This window comes from Pollicipes pollicipes, unplaced genomic scaffold (genome assembly GCF_011947565.3).
Source record: "Pollicipes pollicipes isolate AB1234 unplaced genomic scaffold, Ppol_2.1 Scaffold_4740;HRSCAF=5597_pilon_pilon_pilon, whole genome shotgun sequence".
In the NCBI taxonomy this organism is placed as follows: Eukaryota; Metazoa; Arthropoda; class Thecostraca; order Pollicipedomorpha; family Pollicipedidae; genus Pollicipes; species Pollicipes pollicipes.
This window is the reverse complement of record NW_023596545.1, coordinates 1,048,288-1,066,692: the sequence shown is the minus strand read 5'-3', so window position 1 is coordinate 1,066,692 and position 18,405 is coordinate 1,048,288. Positions and strand designations below refer to the sequence as shown.

At 59.3% G+C, this 18,405-nt stretch overlaps 1 protein-coding gene across 1 annotated transcript in view; it reads right to left on the bottom strand.

Annotated features, from left to right (window-relative positions):
* LOC119098581 (Na(+)/H(+) exchanger beta) overlaps positions 1 to 15,360 on the bottom strand; it is a gene marked incomplete at its 5' end in the record, with an annotated part of 33,337 nt that extends 17,977 nt beyond the window's left edge. The window contains 7 exons of the mRNA XM_037221547.1: positions 247 to 383; positions 1,164 to 1,245; positions 4,259 to 4,390; positions 9,175 to 9,231; positions 9,569 to 9,614; positions 13,340 to 13,534; positions 15,264 to 15,360. Of these exons, the coding sequence (XP_037077442.1) occupies positions 247 to 383; positions 1,164 to 1,245; positions 4,259 to 4,390; positions 9,175 to 9,231; positions 9,569 to 9,614; positions 13,340 to 13,534; positions 15,264 to 15,360 (746 nt within the window). The remainder of the gene's footprint in view (positions 1 to 246; positions 384 to 1,163; positions 1,246 to 4,258; positions 4,391 to 9,174; positions 9,232 to 9,568; positions 9,615 to 13,339; positions 13,535 to 15,263) is intronic.
* Between the last annotated feature and the right edge of the window lie 3,045 nt (positions 15,361 to 18,405).

Below are 18,405 nucleotides of genomic sequence, written 5' to 3'. Positions count from 1 at the left end.
TTTAACTCGGCGTTAAATACCTGAACTACAAATGCCGAAGAAAAGAGGAGCTGAAGCCGTTCTTTCGTACATCAAGCACAACGTTCACGGCTGCTCGGCCGGATGTTTAATTGATTATTCAGCTTTGGGTGCGGCACTCGAAGCCCAGCTGCCATGGAGATTCGCTGTTCAATCAGTCCCTATCGTCCCTCAGTATATCCGCTCCCCTCCTCCTCCTCCTGGTAAGTACACCGTCGACTGTCTCACCTGACGTTGGAGATGTCGTAGACCCCTTCGGTGGCGTTGACGGCATCGCCTCCGTACAGCATGCTCGAGCCCATGGCACCGGAGACGGCCAGGCCGTACAGCGCCGGGCCGATGATGAACATGTTGAACAGCGTGCCCTGCGCGCACACCGCCTCGTCTGAGCCCTCACGCGAGCCCCTCGCGGCAGGCACCCGCCGTGCAGGCCGGTCCTGGAGGTGCCCGCTCCACATCCACAAACACACACATACACACACACACAAACATACACAAGCGCGCGCTGATTGGCAGACGGCTCCGCCAGCGGGGCTGGACACGTAGCGGCATGACCCGCGTGGTGGGGGTCTGTAATCGGCCGCAGCGAAAGCGAAACATGACGCTGCCGTGTCGACGACCGTACGGCGCGTGAGAAACACTGTCACGTGCAACACCCCGCGGTGGCTATAATTTGGATGATGGGTGCGGCAACATGTCGCCATTGCATGCATCCATGAGGCGTGAAGAAGGCAACACCCGGATCTATGATGGCAATGGGTACGAATCCCAGGTGTGTGTTCGGGCTTGTGCGCCTTCATTCATTTCTTTTCGCGCAACCTTGATTAGTGCATTATTTGGGCTGCGTGAGCGGTAGATGCATAAGCACACCGTGATCATTCGCGTGCTTATGCGCATATTACGTGTTCAGTAGCGATCATGTTTGCGTGCATGCCAGCAAGTGCGTGTGCGCGCGTGTACGCGTGTGCGTGCGTGCGTGCGTGCGTGCGTGCGTGCGTGTATGAATGTGCGTGCGTGCATGGCGTGCTGTGGTGCGTGCGTGCGTGTATGCGTGCGTGCGTGCGTGCGTGCGTGCGTGCGTGCGTGCGTGCGCGCGCGCGCGCAGGCGTGCGTGCGCGTGCTTTCGGCACTGCCGCGTTACGCACCACGACGGCGAAGAGCAGGACGGTGCCGAGGTTGTCAAGGAAGGTGCGGTCGTGCAGCGAGTAGGAGGCCTCCAGCACGATCCTGCAACGGCGGCGGGCAGCTGACGGTCACGGACCGCACGGCACACGGCCGGGCCTCCGGGTCGGGTCGGCACCAAGGCCGCCCCGGCGGGGACAGGTGGCCGCTCAGCTGGTGGCTGCCCGTCACGGCGACCGGCTGGGCACCCCGGAGACGGGGCCGGTCAGCTCGAGATCAGTCCCGGGCGGCGGCGGGGTACATCGGCGGCCGTTATGACCACTCTCGCCGAGTGTTTGCGGCCGAGGCGGCAGTCTGCTCGTCCGTCTCCTGCCAGTGGGCGACGTGCGGATGTACCGTCCGCCGTCTATCAGCGGCGAGCGCCGCCTATCTGAGCGGCGCCGCCGGCCGGCGACAGCCCCGCTCTCACTGGAGAGCGGCCCGGCCGCGGCAGACTCGGTCAGCCGCAGTGACGGTCGCCGTCGGGGTGTCGCCCTCGAAGTCCAAGCATGGCACACTCCCGCGGCGCGCCGGGCCGACAGAACGTTAGGTGACAAGATATAACGGACCGCTCCCAAAAGGCAGGTGAAGAAGAGGGCACACAAAAGCCGTCAGTGGCGTCAGTCCCATCTGCCATTTCATCAGGTGCCTGTGGATGATGCGCTATGTCGGTATTCAGACGCGAAATAAGGCAAAATGCATAGGCTGCATTCAGCAGTTGTCAAATGAACGTGTAATTTCACTTCATTCGGTACCCAAATGCTTGTTTAAAGAAATTCACTACATTGGCCCATGCGCTTTAAAACCCCGTGTATACGAACTGCGCACATGAACGGTGAAACGATGGGCAAAAACGTCGAAGAAGAATTTGGGGCCGGATAGCTTCGGAGCAAAGTTCATTCACATGAGCAGGTGGAATGCTTGCGTCTTCAGAAGTCCACAGCTATATCGCACCCCTGTCGATAAGAGACGTTTCCGTGTTTGCCCGGACAAGGCTGGCGGAAGCTGGCCGGTTCTGGGCCGGCGGCCAGCCCACCTGGAATCGGCGGCTAGCCGCGCAACTGATTCTGTCACTAGGTGACGGCCAATGGCAAATGCAGGGTCGCAGAACTGGTTTCACTTTTGGGTGTGTAGTGAAAAATCACCGCTTTAGAGTTATTGGAGTTGTTTCATTATTGGAGTTATTGCTAAAAGTCAAGAAATGGTAGCACCGTGGCCCTCCTGGGCTACCTGTCATACCGAGACCGGCTCCGCCCTGGTAACACCGCCCCGAGCCGTGCTGGTGCTCGGGCGGGGCTCGCGGCAGGGGGACAGTATGGCTGACTCATGTCTCACGGATACCGCACACTCCCCGTGACGCCAGGTGTGAGGGTATCCGATGGGCCGTGAACGTGGATAGGAGGGAGGACGTGCGGCAGCGGCGGCCGGGTCATAGTTTTGCATGGTCCAGAGCATCCCAACGCACCACCTGGTGAAAAGGTGAGTCCGAGCCGTCCCCCAGCTGAACCGCTTGGCTGGCGGAGTCAGCAGCAGCCAGCACCGGCGCCGCTTCAGACACAGATGTCGCTACCACTGGCATTGTGTCAGTTTGTTACTTGCAATCATTTTATAAATTTATTTGGTGACTTTTTCTCTGAGGTAGACGAAAACGAGTGGGAGAACAGTTTCACGAATCCCAGTGCTGGAAACGTCTCGCCAGTACCGATAACAAAATTTGACCATTCCCAGCAGCGGAGCAGCGCCCAATCCGCCTCATCCCAACGGAGGACAACCGGGAGTTCAACGAGGAAACCGCCTCGCGCCCGGCGCCGTACCGGAGACAGCTCTGCCGACCGGATCTGAGCTGGAGGGACTTCCCGAACACATCTGCCCCGGCCGTCAAACGGCAGGTGGCCGGCGTAATGCCGGCGACTCGCCAGGGCCATCGAACTTTGGAGCGGCCCCAACGTCACGGCCGGCTGTGCAAAACAGGTTGCGGCAACTCATTACTGGGGGGTTGAAGACTGAAGTTTATCGCGTGCGTTCATGACGCAGGCTATTTGGACCTCCAGCTGGGCATGCATGATCAGGCAGCGTTGACGAGCAATGAAAACCGAACTGACGCACGTCAGTCGGAGGAGAGCTTCAGCACGTCCTGCCTTTCGCTCGACGGAAAGGTAATTATCATCAGGCTGTGGATACTTTCAGGGGGAGGGGAGGCGGTCAATGTCGGAATAAAACGTCACAAAACATGATAAATGTAAAAGGCAAGCATACGGAAATGCACGACGTTCAGCGCGGTATTTGATTTTGGAGTTTCGCCTGACATCTCCAGCAATCCCACAACCGGTTATATTACCCTATCTAAAGGGGCCCTCCTAAGCGAGAGCGGATAATACAATACATCTTACCTACGCTGACACGGAATGCCTGTGCATTGGCTGCAACGACCCACGCGCAACAAACGCAAATATCTCACCGTTGGTAGGCGTTGCACGCGCACATACATGCAATATTATGCGCTGCTCATTCTACCCTCCCCTCCCCACTTGAGGCCTCGCCTCAGGGAGCAGCACAGAACCAGCGCCAGAGGCCGCAGGGCAGACGACATCGGGTAGGCTCGTGATCCAAGCTATCGGGGCTCGTCAGCGACTGGGCGGCCCGACTGGATGCGGTCAGCAGATCGTGGCGTCTGGCCTCCTCCGCGCCGCTGGAGACCGCGGCGCCCGACATAGCGTCATCGAGAGACTCGCGCGAGAAAAATGTCGGTCGAGTGGGTCTGATCAAGTTCGCGCATATCCGCATGTTTGTCTAGTGTTTGACAGCATACGGCACACAACCTCTGCCTAGCACCGCAATTATTAAACGACCGGATACAGTGCAAACCTTTTGAGGGAGCAACACCGATATGCAATGGCCACATATTCCCTACGGCATCGATGGTACCACGACACACCTCATCTTAAACGTGATGATACAACTACGACGTTCAGGAGAGCACTGTGACCGCCTGCGCGAGGCCCAGCGGACAGGGACCGCGCTGGGGTCGTGATCGGTCGACCCGAGGTCACGATCGGGTCAGGTCAGGCGCTCCACTCACGGCGGCAGCAGCACCAGGAAGAACAGCTCCGAGTCGAACTTGGGGAAGAAGCCGGCGAACTCGTCCTCACAGTCGAGCACCCGTACTGAGGTGTTGACGAAGGCGATGGCCGGGAACGTCTCCCCGTCGAGCCTGCGGCAGATGACAAGGTCAGGCTGCGCCTCCCGCGGACCGCGCCGGCTCGCGGAGCACGCCACTGAGGCGGGCGGCCCAGCACCGAACGGCAGGCGGACGGCCGACACTGGCAGCTGGGCAAGTGACGGCGCACGTCTGCGCGCGCAGCGGGGCACGCTCCAAACTACCTGCCAAACTGCCACCCTCGCGACGACGACGACGGCGCTCCCGGTCGACAGGCATGGAAGGTGTGTCGCACTGCCATGCACATCCAAAGCGGTAGGGGGCTCGTAAGAATCGGATAATCGTCGAGCGTGGGCTGTTAACGGATATCGACATTCTGGTTACTTTCAGCATTATTCTGGACCAGCATTATCATGATATAAGCTGGGAAATCCTGTTTTAAAGGCATGCAAAAATGGCAAAACAAGTGTAACACCACAAACTGAAAACCGATTGGCGGAACCGACCGAACAGGAAATCAAGAACATGAACAAGAACAGGGACAGGGACAGAAACAGGAACAGAAACAGAAACAGAAAGAGAAACAGGAACGCGAATAGGACCAAGTATAGGAACAGGAACAGGGACAAGAATAGGAACAGAACCGGGAACAAGACGGAACCGACCGACGGGAGAGGGAACATTAAAGCCTGAAAAATTTTACTGCACACGAAGGAATGTGAGACGCAGCCTACACATTTCCAACACAATAAAAACACAAATTATCATGATCGCTACCATGTGCTCCTTGCTGGCATGAGAAATTGCGGCGCAGGGGTAGCGCTACCTTCGATGTGCTATCTATGTGTGCTATCTATATGTGCTAAATGATAGTGTTATCATCGTCTGCTCAGACGACGCTCAGGAACCAACTGGCCCGGCCACTCTTCGCGAAACAAAGGCACGGAACTGATGTTTTTGCAGGGTGCCATTTTCCGGAGTCGGTCACGTGAGGCAATGCCTTAAGGTGTTGCCTTATACTAGTCGTGAGTGCACCCGGCTGACGTTCAACACCAGACCCCTGATCTTACGCCACAGCCACCTCGCGGAGGACCCGTGAGCCAGTGTTGCAGCTCGGGAGCTGGCTTGCCGTCAAGGGGACGCCCATTGAGACAACTGATACAAATCTGAGCCCACTCCGAGCTGACACCGGCAGGGCGTCCCCGAGCCCGACCCGAGTGGAACTAACAAGACCAACAAGACAGGGCCCAGGCCGACCAGCGGTCACCTACTGCAGACGTTGCTCCGCCCGCTGAGCTGCGCCTCGCCGGCCGTCTCTCCTCCAACAGCGTACAATGCGGGCCTCCCCCACCCAGCGTGACCCCTCCCCTGCCCCACACCAGCGGGCGCGCGCAGCCTCGCGACCGCAGGGGAAGGCTTGGCCCGCTTTGGCCGGCGTCTGCAGAGGATGCGGCGGTTTTGTTAGTGCGCCGCCTCACGGACGGACGGAGGGACGGACGGGGCACACAGCACGCGTCACGCGGCACGCCTTACGCGACGCGCTCTCCCGGCGCCAGGTAACCGGGCAGGAACCAGAACACCCTGCGACGGATGGGCTCCGGTTACCACACAACACCTACAGACAGGGGCGAAGCTTCACAAGTTAGGTTTGAGTTGGGGGAAGGGGGCTGAGCACAGACAAATGCCTAAATCTGCACCAAAATAGTCAAAAACGGGGAACGGTCCCCGACTTTGGCCCACTTCCTCCTACAAATTTGGGTGACAAGAGTAGCTAGCCCCCCTCCAAATGATTAAGAAACTTCACCCCTGCCTACACAGATATGATTATACATTATAGTCAGACATGATAACAGCGAGTGATCATCGAGTGATCATCTTGCGAACACCCATTGAGCTGATCCCCCTCAGCGCGCACCCGTGGCATTCCATGAGCACACCCTGGCCGCCCGGGCAGGCGTCATGACCTTGACGGTTCCTGCTAGCCGGTTACTACCCCCTCCCCCTCCCCCCTCCCCCATCGCCACTCCGCGCGTGCTGCTGACAGAGCTGGAGTTCGCTGCAGTTGGTGCTATCGCAGCCGCCGGAACTGCCAGCCCAGATCGCCGGCCTGGTCGACGCGCGGAAATCCCGCGCAGGCGGGAGAGAGTGTGTGGCTTGGAGCCGCACAAGGCAGCCCCTCTGTCGCAATGATGCCGTGGAATCATTCGCTGGGAGTTCTTACTCTGGCAACAGTCAACCCCATCATGCTAGGAAGTGCTGGTTAAACGACGTTTTCGAGTAAGCAATGGCTGTATTGGTAAAACTTGACCATGAATGGCCGTGAGCACAGCCTGAAACGTGGCGATGGTCATTATAACCAACACTTCCTTTACGTCACTGAACCAGTACCTCCTACATTCCTGACGGGCGATTATTACCAGCGGCGCTCCCATCTAACTATTTTGAAAACCGGGAGTTAAGAGTCCTTTTGGTGTCGCCAGCAATGAAAGCAGTAACAAAAACAACAAAAATCCACCGGCCCAGTGCCGCCACCAGTCACTGACCTTGGTGCCGGGCCACGCGCAGCACGAGGTAATACCTCCCCAATCTCTACCCTGCCCCTTCCCACCCCGCCCCCTGCCGACACGCGCCGAACGAGTCGTGCGACCCCTGCAACCTGCCTGCTCAATGCAGAGCGCGCCCGGGAGCAGCGTGGCGCGCGGCGCACACGCAACCCCGGTCGGCCGACCGAGCCGGGCGCTCCGCTCCGCTCAGCCCTACCGCCCGACGCCCAGCGACGCCGACGACAGGCTCTGGCGCGAGGGGGAGCGGACGCCTGCCGTCGCCCCTCGTGCGGAGTGCCTGCGACCCGGGGATCTCGCTCCTTCTGGGGAGCAGGCGCGGTCCCCGCCGGCGGAGCTGTCGGCGCGGTCCCCGGCGGCAGCTCAGACGCCACCGGCTTAAGGACGGCGTCCTCCGGCCGGCGGCAGCTCAGACGCCGCCGGCCGGAGGACGCCGCCGGTCCGCTGGTCAGGCCATGACCGGGCGCCGGGCGCCGGTCAGCCCCCGCGACAGGCGACAGGCCACGCGGCCGGCGCGCAGCAACGCACGGCTTGTGAGCAACACCGGGAGCCGTGGCCGCAACGTGCAGGGTTCGACCCCTGGCTGCTGTGTATTACAGCGGGCCCAGCGCCGCACCCGGCCGCAGCACATGGCGCCAGCGGCGACCTTAGCACCTGCAGGTGTCGACCACACGCCCCTCTGACGCCGGTCCGAGCCAAGGGCTTAACAAACAGCCAGGCCACGTTCTGTTGACCAAACCGCGCCCGTCGTCTGGTCCTGCAGGCGCAGTACGGGTATCACACGGGCCGCCAGGCCGCGACGGCCACGGCACGTGAATCGCATACCGCTGACCGACCTGACAGTGCCCGTGATGTGGCTGTCCGCGTGACCTGACTGTGCCTGTGACGTGACTGTTTGCGTGACCTGACCGTGCCCGTGACGTGGCCGTCCGCGTGACCTGACCGTCCCGTGACGTGCCTGTCCGCGTGACCTGACCGTCCCGTGCCGTGGCTGTCCGCGTGACCTGACCGTTCCGTGACGTGCCTGTCCGCGTGACCTGACCGTCCCGTGCCGTGGCTGTCCGCGTCTCCGTTGACAAAACGCCGCGGCCGACCATCCATTCCGCTGACGAGCCTGCTGTTGACCCTGGCGACCCGGCGGTCTGGCGGAGGTCAGCCGGGGCGTGACACGGGGCCGGCGCTGGGGTCATGCCGATCAGGCCGCCGGCGACAGCGGGCGGCATCTGAACGCACCCGCGGCGCGGCAGTCGTGTGTATCGCGACCTTCGTCGTATCCACGGTTGTCTTGTGTACACTTAGTGTATGCAACTGGCTGTTCACAAGTTGTGCATATTGACGAGTAGCATGCTATCACTAGGGAAAAATCCTTTGATGTATTTACCCGGGCATTGCAGTGTTCACAACGTTCCGAAAGAAATAGCATTAATTTTGTTTCAGTCGTTCCTGTTGCCGTTAGTGCGTTCCCTCGATAGCCGTGGTTGTGACTGAGTTTAGAGACTTGACGCCAGGGTTTTGTGCCAACAGCAGCCCACTGTGTTCTATTTGCATGCTCATGGCTTCCTTCTTTGCTTGGGACGTTCTAAATGCCGGCAGTTTAGTTTTCCTAAGCAACCTTATGGCTTCCAGGTTTCCTGGCTTCCAGGCAGCGCCGGAAGATGATCAGAGGACAGAATGGAGAACGTTTTGCACGCACGCTTTTCATATGATGTTCTCTTAACACAGATACATGCCGCAGTCCAGGATATTCGGGGGACGCACGTGCCCGTCTTGTTTGCCGGTGGCGCCGTCTCTGGTAGCACCGACGGCGAGTTGATGGCCGCATGGCAGCAGGATCCATTTTAGGACCGAGCAAAAAAAGAGACTGACTCCATGCCCTACCCCCTCGCCCTACCTCGTGCAGGGTCCGTCCGCACGCAACCTCTCTGTCGCTGGACGACGCGGCTGGACAGCACCGGACCCGCGGGACGTGGCAAGGACCGCCGCCCCGGGCGGTGGCGGCTCTGGAGCGCTGCACACCCCAGACGAGTCCGGGTCCAGAACACGGAAGACAGACGCGACGACAGACGGCGGAACAGTTCCCACGAAGCAGCCGGGTCCGCTCGTGACGTGCACAGGCGTGACCAGACGCCCTCAGCGGCAGCGCTGTGGCGTTCATGCGCCGCTAGTGCAGGGCCCGCGAGGCCACGTGAGAGGCACGGTTGTGGGGAGCGCGGGGCGGCGGCGGGGCGTTCCCAGACTCGGAGGAAGCCCGGCCGCCGGCGCTCGTCACCGACTCACCGGTGACGGATGTGGTACGTGATGATGCCGACGAAGATGCCCAGGATGATGAGCAGGCTGAAATGGGAGGCGTGGCCGCGTCACAGCCGACAGAGACACCTGCATCAGGTGCGCGAAACATGTGTATATGTGGCGGTAGTTTGGAAGGGATATAGGCAAATCAGTACAAAATAGGGACAGGAAAATATGACCAACATCATTTCTCGCATCAGCACTTTGAACTAAGCATTCATAGTTATATGATAAATTATGTACAACAATCCACAGTACTTTATGAGCTACCTATAGTGGTGTTCATGGTAATAAAACATGATCTACCATGGAAACACACATGCGATGTGAGCACAACACAACACAACAACAACGATGCGAACACAACGATGCGAGCACTCACCATGATTCTGGTAATTTAGATGACAGAAAGTGCGCATGATGAAAGCCTGTAAAGAAATCATAAGGTAGTAAGAACAGTGAAAAACATCCGACAAAAAGAGAAAAACAACGCCTTTTTAACACGCATTTTTGGCGCGCGGTTAAAGACATTCCATAGGAAGTTTATCATCCATTTGACCAGACCCACGCTAAAAATCCATCAGACCACTGCGGCAAACCCACCCAAAGCGCCAACAACGATGACAGTCCAGTGCAAGTGGCTCGGAAAACCCCAGTAACTTGAGTCAGCAGCGCCGGCACGTGGTTCACCACACGTGCTTCCCAACAACAACAATAGCATCAGCCAAACAGCCGCTTCTGTCGGTGCCCTCGCGGCCCTTTCCACCCACACGGCGGCCACGATAAGACGAGGCATGCCCGCGTTTAGACACACAGCGCTGGCCACTCCAGAGTCCAAGAGCGGAGCTGGAGATTAGGACACACTTGGCGGGGTGACAATACGGTTGTCAAGCGGCGGCCGCGCGACAGTCCGGGACCGCCCGTGGCAGTCTTAGGCGGGGATTCTTGGGGGATGAACAGCACGTGAGCCGTCGTCACGCAGCGGCCGCAGGTTCCTGGCCCCAGGCGGCTGTTGTTTTCTTCCTAAGCGCGAATTAGATGGCCAACGAGGCGCAGTGAGATTGCGAACAAGCACCCTCTGAGCCTGATGTCCTCGATGCCATAAACGATAAGTCACCGTCCTCGTAATGTGTTGTACTCATAAGGTGTACCTTAAGGTGTCCTCCTAATGTGTTGCACTCATAAGGTGTGCCTTAAGATGTCCTCGTAAGGTGTTGCAGATTCAAGATTTCCCCTTTTTGGTCGCTATCCGTTTCCGAGCAATAAATCCAAGGGAGAGTCTATTGAGTTACGTCACATACATGGCAAGACCCCGATGATTTTCTTAAGTGCAAGTTCAAGTTGCAGTCAAACAAGTTCAAAGTTGTAGCTCGAGCTGTAAAACCCCTAATATCGAAAATGCTTTTAGTAACGATGGTTATTTCCATCTCGAGTTGGCTCTCGGCCGTTTCCATTTATCATCATTATGCTTCAGGATAACATGTCGCCTATGTTGCTTTCAGCCACAACATGAAAGTCGCATTAAGCTTCCAATACGTTCCCGTTTCGTAAGCGACATTCGCGAAAGCATGAAAAACCGTCCAATCGACTAACAGTAAAACTGAAACGTCGCTAAATGACGGTATAAATGTAAATGAGTATACGTAAGTGTAAATACAAATATATTAATGTAAAGCTGAATGAGAACAAATACCCAATCACCATCAGCCTAATTCCCACGCATTTCGTTACGCCTTCATACTTGTGGGTCGAGCCTACCAGTTTCTGTTTGTTGCTTTCGAACTTATCCTGCTTCTCCTCTTGTCAGCGATCCGACAACGTACGAAAGCCATCCATCGATTGCTTGCTCCATGACTGGGTGTGCGCCCCGGACATCGAGGCTAGTGTCTCGTGACCGCCGTGCCCGTGACCGGGGGCTCGGCGCGCGGCCGGCGAGCCGGGCCGGGCCCTCACGTTGGGCTCCTGCACCGCCTCGTGACCGCGGTGGCCGTGACCGGCGGGTCAGAGCGCAGGAATGTGCGAGCCAGCGGCCAACTGCTGGATGACCGGCCGGGCCCGGCTCTCACGTTCGGCTCCTGCGGCGCCTCGTGACCGCGGTGGCCGTGACCGGCGGGTCAGAGCGCAGGACTGTGCGAGCCGGCGGCCAACTGCTGGATGGCCGGCCAGGCCGGGCTCTCATGTCGGGCTCGAGCAGCCCACCCCCCAGCCGACCGCTGGAAGAGCTGCCGGCGAACGGCGTTCGGCGGAGCCACTGAACATGACAACGCGGACACCTACGCGACTCCGTCCGGCTAGAGGTCAGAAAAGAAGATTGGATGCTGAGTAAGAAACGCTGGAATTTGGCCACGCACGCCGATGCTTCCTCGACGCACTGTACAGTTACGAGCGCTGCGTCATCTGACCCCGACTCCACGACAGTGTTCCGCCCAGTGCCGCTCACCAACCCGCCGTCCCGGGCGCGGCCGTCAGCCTGAGTCGCGGCCCGCCCAGGTCCCGCCGGCTGGTGTGGCGCGGCGCGGCGGAGGCCTACACCGCACAAGAATGCATGGCATGCCGGCCATGTGCGGCGCAGTAACACCAGAAATGTCAATGCACATACGCTGCGGATTTGGGTACCTCGAACCAGGCACAAGATCCCTGCTCATTTCAGCACATGGAGAGCCAATGTGCCGGGGCATTAGAACGTTGTCATTGCAATTTCAAGCGTTCCCGGCGTGTTGCGGGAAAGTGCCCGCAGCACATCAAAAATATTGGTTTTAGGCAAAAATGATGTGCAAATTCTGAGCACTGTCGCCTGAAGCGTGTGTCACTTGCACAGCAGATGGCTTTGTTTATCGTCTGGGCGGTGGCGGTGGCGGTGGCGGTGGCGGTGGCGGCGGCCGGGCCGGGCCGGGCTGGACCGGAGGTACAGTTCCGCCGGAGCTGGCGGTCGACTGGCCACCGATAAGCGCGTGCCGCCTCGGCGCCACACCGAGAACCGCTCGGCCGCCGCCGGCCCCGCCGATAGGAGCAACACGCCGGGAATGCGACTGGCGCGGCACGCAGGGCGATGGGGGAGGGTGTGCGCGTTACCCAGTGGGTCAGACAGGTTGTGTAATGCATACACTCTGTGAGGGGCTTGCGGATCAACGGGGCTGGACAACGAGCAGGCGCATTGAGCAGTACATGTGCGGGGGAAACGACGGCGGACCGCACAGAGCGAGTGCTGCGAACAGTTAAGTTGCGCATTTCGGGGGGGGGGGGGCGACCTCGCAGTGTCCGAGGCATGAGTGGTGTAGCGGTGAATACCTGAGCGATCCACGGCGGCGTGACGGCCCGCAGGGGAACAAGCACCAACACAACGGATGTCCGAGGGCGGAGAGCAGCAATGATCATAGCTTTGTCATAATTACAATCGTGCACTATTATTCGGTTGGCGTATGCATGGGCTGTTTGCTATGTTTGGTTGTTTGTTACAAACCCCTATCTGAGTTTCTAGGTTGTGCGTCCGAGCTTTGTTATGATGCGGGTCAGCAAGGGCAGCGACGCGACGCGCGGCTTCACGCGAAGTTGGGTATCGTCCAAGCCGCCCACGAGTGACCTGCACTGGACTGATACTTTAGTAGCTGGTTCACAGCTTGCAAGGGGCAACACACTCAGGGATGTGGATGTGTGGCACCAGGCAGAAATTTCCTTCGCCATCAAAACACCACGTTCAGCAGCCTACCGCGAAGAAGTGTACCCAACCGGAATGACTTGCGTCTAGATTTGTGATAAAGAGCACAAAAAACAAACGCTTGCATCACGACCACGTCTAATTAAAATCGGGCTCAGACGGCACAATTAGCTCGACGACTCTAGCAAAACGAACTGTTTCATCATTGTTTGACATCATACGGGCACGCTTTCTGAAGGCAGCAATATCGACCACACGTTGAGAGCCCCCGAATAAAATGAATCAAGAAAATCAGGGAAAACTGCAAGTGGGCAAACCAGTTGCACTCCAAGCCGGGCCTGGGCTGATAAAAATCAGTACGCCGTCAGCCCGATCGGGCGTCGGGCTGTCGGCGCCTTCTCGACCAGCAGTCAGCAGCGGTGCCCTGCTGACCCCGGCTCGGCCCGCCCCGGCCGTCGGCGGGGGCGAGCCGCCCGCCCGGCCAGCCGACAGACTGACCTAGCTTGGCCAGGCCGGCGATGACGATGAACAGCGTGATGGCGTAGTAGGTCTGCACCTCCGTCCAGCGCCAGGACGCCACGTGGATGCCGTGCTCTTCCTTGACCTCCTCGCGCTCCACGCAGTACTGGTACTTGGTGCCGTCACTGTCCGTGTGAGTGGCGACCAGCCGCTCCCGCTGCACGTGGCCCGTCTCTGCAGCGGTGGGCGGCCCGGCCGACCGGGCGTCAGCAGACAGCCACGGCACATCGCCGCGCTACTTTGCGCATCACGGTCCAGAATGGGGGTCCAGAACGCTGTCAGGCTCGAGGTGCACCATTCTGCATAGCATGTTCTGCCGGCATCAAAAGCAAGAGCAAGATCCACATGTGCTTCCCAATCAGCGCTACGGAGCTCCCGGGAGGCGGCAACGATATGGCGGTGCCGGTAGCGAAAGCGACAGCACTAAGAAAACGGTCATGCACAGAGACGACCACCACACAACAGCGCATAAAACGGCGCCGCCGGCGGCACAGACGGACGGCACTTGGCCGGCGCACAGAGGCAGCACCCGCACAGTCTTGCACCGCGCAGAGGCCCCTCTCGCGTGGGGGTGGTGGGCGGCATGTGAGCGGCGCGACGCTGTCTGGACCCGGCGGCAACGGGGCCCCAGCAGGCGGCAGCGGACGCGGCCGCCACGGAGGCAGACGACTGACCACGGGTTCATGCAGTCGAGGGATCACAGCCAAGGACAGGGAGCAGACAGCAGCACGAAAGCCGTCGCGCAGTTAGCCGTCCGTGACGGCGGCCATAGCCGGAATGTGGATGCCAAACAAAATCGACGCCCCTCAAGGCTGGACACGGACAGACCCCACTCGCCAACAGTGACCCAAAGCGTGCAGCATTCTGGTGTGAAGCTCATACGAGATGAAGCGAACGTAGCTCTAGTCGCGCAGCAGCGAGTCAGTAGAGCTCAGTTCGTGACCGGGACGTGCTTGGCTTTCGTGCGGTCGCCATTATGTTGCTTTCATGACGCTTTGCATGATAAGAGCCCGATGCTTCGGTTCATACGACACGTCAAACGACCGCAGATGTGCATCGTCGCGTCTGATTTCACGTAGTCAGTTATACGGGCACAGGCAAAGCAAGCTGGACAAGCCGCAGACAGACATGTGGTCAGAGCAGCACCGTCGGCGAAATGACAGCTTTGCTTTTTGCCGCGTCATTCTAAGTCCATGAGACTGGCACACAGCTCCCATCGACGGGGGCTGGAAAAAGACAGCTAGGCTTCCAGACGTGTAACAGCAGCATTTCCGTCTGAAATCGGCTGTGCCCTGATGATAATTCATGGGGAGAAAAGCTGGGCGAGGCTGTTTACATGAACCGCGAAGGTGTGGTATTCGATTACCACAAAGATAAACAATCACTAAGCACGAGATGCAACGATGGACTTTTCACGTAGAATGACTGAAGCAGTGCCTGTTTGACACGAGAAAGGAATTATGCACTGAAGCATGCATAAGGGACGGATAGACCCACGAATGGATATTCATGCCAGCCACCCCACACCCGGGCTACTGTTGCAGCATGAACACACGGCACGAGCTGGGCTGCAGACCAGCTAAACCATCCCCACAAAGTTAGCGGCAGCCCGTCTCCAGCTCCAGGCGGGCGACGCTCGGCGCCTCCAGCCCGCCTCCAGCCCCAGGCGGGCGGCGCTCGGCGCCTCCAGTCCGTCTCCAGCCCCCAGGCGGGCGGCGCTCGGGGCCTCCAGCCCGTCTCCAGCCCCAGGCGGGCGACGCTCGGCGCCTCCAGCCCGTCTCCAGCCCCAGGCGGGCGGCGCTCGGGGCCTCCAGTCCGTCTCCAGCCCCAGGCGGACGACGCTCGGCGCCTCCAGCCCGTCTCCAGCCCCAGGCGGACGGCAGCCAGCACTGCGCGTACTTACCGTCGCGCGCTTCTTTGGCGCTGGCCACCACGCTGCGGGCGGCGCGCAGACGCGCCAGCTGGGCGCCCAGCGCGGCCGGCGAGGCGGCCCAGCAGCCGGCCGGCACCAGCGCCGCCAGCGCCAGCGCCAGCAGCAGCAGCGGCGGGGGTCGCATGACGGCCGATCCTGCAGACGGAGGTCAGGCTCAGTTTCAGGGTCGGACGAGGGTGCACCGCGGACACAGTCACCGAGGAACGGAGTGGCACCTCACGGCCGGACAGAGGCGGCCTCGCGGATGAGAGGGCTTAAGACGGTCGTTCGGTAGGTCACAGAGTCGCATGCAACGTCAAACACCGCCCGACATTCCGCAGGTCGCAGACGGTTCGCAGAGTCCTAGCCTAGACAGCAGCCGTTGTCAGAGTAATCAGGAACCCACTCGACATCCCGCCTCAAAGCCGCACGTCGACGGCAGCACGCGCTAGGACATTCAGTCGGCGCTGCATCTGAGGGCGCGACGGACCAGGCCGGGCCCGGCGCCCATCCTACGCAGCTCGCCACAGCTGGCGGGTCCCGACCGGCGGGCACGCGGCCGGCGGGGCGGCCCATTCAGAGCCGGTCTGACGCCCCGCCCCTCCCCCTCCCCACACCCGCACCCACACAACTGGCACGCGTTACCGGCGGCGGGTACAGCTTTGTGCGCCACGTCAGCACGTCCCTCCCCACACCCCCACTACCCCAGTAATGAATAGTGGATAGCGTGCGGCAGCGCCTAACACGGCGAGATTAGGGATCATCACGCATGTCGACAATGGCGGCGTTTCGCGTCAGGTTTGCCGCCCATTTTCATGCTGGGAGCGGTGTAGTTTCCTTTTCGGTTGTGGAGGTCGGAAGAGGGTTCCACCTCGCATCCCAATTTCAAGAATAACGTGGATCAAATTCGGTGGAACACGTTTACGCGCTTCGGGGAAAGGTTTGGCAATCTCTCCCTTGTCAGCCCCTTCCCCCATTTATTTTGCGAAAGTACGCCACTCCACACAGTGCTCCAACCGGGCCAGTGGCACGTCACTGGCTGGATGAGCAGCACCCTCCGCGTCCGTCAGGCGGCGAGATCGTTTGGTCGGCACGTCGCTGGCTGGGTGAACAGCACCCTCCGCGTCCGTCAGGCGGGGAGATTGTTTGATCGGCACGTCACTGGCTGGGTGAGCAGCGCCCTTCGCATCCGTCAGGCGGAGAGATCGTTTGGTCAGCACGTCACTGGCTGGGTGAACAGCGCCCCTCCGCGTCTGTCAGGCGGCGAGATCGTTTGGTCGACACGTCACTGGCTGGGTGAACAGCACCCTCCGCGTCCGTCAGCCGGCGAGATCGTTTGGTCCGTGAGCATGAAAAAAGGCTGAACAATACCCGCCGCGACGTACACCGGTTGGCGGCATTCGTCGGGTCCTACCTTCGAAGCACGACACACTTGCGCAAAAGGAGCGTATGAACCTAGTGACACGCTATAAGATGCAAGATACACGAACACGGCCTGGGATTATTTTTACCACACGCGTTCGCCCATATATGGGCCGAGTCGGCATGCGCTGCATGGCAACTGCATGCGATGCGTGCAGCATGTGCGCGGTCATGTTAAAAACTGCGCCTTGCCGCGACATTCCACTAAAACCAGCACTGACACGTGGCGAGTAAAATGAAAGCAGGCTTAAAAGTAGTAATGCATGCGATAATATTTTTTTAAAAAAACGTTGTAAGGGTTGGCCGGCGAGCTCAGCCGCTGCGACCGCTGAACAGTATTCAATCATCAATAACCGAATCCTCCACTTCGGGACCACCCGGTCGGGCGGTATCGCTCCCCACATAGATACTCCGCCTGAAAGATATTATCTGCTGCATATTTGTCCAGCCGGAGAGGTAACGTCTTTTATGTGGCATATAGTCGAGATGGTAGCATCTTTTACATGGCTACGCAGCCAGGGCGGTAACATCTCTTACATGGTTATGTAGCCGGGGCGGTAGCACATCTTGCATGGCTATGTAGCCGGGGTGGTAACATCTATTACATGGCTATGAAGCCGGGGTGGCAACATCTCTTACATAGCTATGTAGTCGGGCGGTATCACTTCACACAAGCCCACCCCAGAGTACCACCCCGCTGGTGTTATCATATGTTGCATGGCTAACCACCCATGGCGGTGTCATCTGATGCAAGGAGATGACACCGCCATGGGCCCATCAAACCCCACGTTACTTCAGCTATCGCCAGACATCGTCAACAGAAACCGAACGCCTCTTCAAACAGAGCCGGCGCGCCAGCTGGAGCGCAGAGCCGACGCCAGCAAAGTCGTTTAGTTCCGGTTATTTGCCTGCATACGCTGCATGGGAAGCCAGCGCCGCCGGGGAAGACCACCTCGAGTGCAAGTCATGTCCCTCGCTATCCACTTGCATACATGCACATCTGGGACCGACTGCCGCCACGCAACTGACGTCAGGCCAGCGAGATCCATTTCGATCTGACCGATAGGCTGCGGCCATGCGACAGCCTTGGCCCACCGCCGCTCGCCGCCGATAGCGGTATCGCAGCCGAGAGAACAGGCGCCGAGTACGGGCGCCGAGCGGCAGCGGCAGCTCACGGCCCGCGGGCCGACCCGCGCCATTCGGCCGGGGGCGTGGCGCGCCACCACTGCCGGACGGCGCGTCGGCCGATCCGTCTCCCCCATCAATGTACGGCGTCTATACACGGCACCGAGCGGAACTCGGGTAATGCGTTTCGTCCGATCTGGTTCTCGATAAGCGCACGGTATCTGTAACAGGCCATCAAGTGCGACAGCGGTAACGGATATTCGCAGCACATTGGTCCATTGATGGCGACACAATGCACGCTGCATTAAGGTAAGCTATCAATCTTTTCAACCGGGCAGAATTTGAGGGTCCGCAAATTACGGCCGGCAAAAACACGGTAAAAACACCAGCATAGGTACTGAAAAATACAGTAAAAACACCAGCATAGGTACTGAAAAACACTAAAAACACCAGCATAGGTGCTGAAAAATCTGCATGCGTTATGCGAGCAGAGCCGATGGCAAATGGAGCCCACTAGGTCCACATGATTAGGACCAACACACCGCGAGAGCCTGTGGCGCTCGCGCCATGACGCTGCATGATGCGA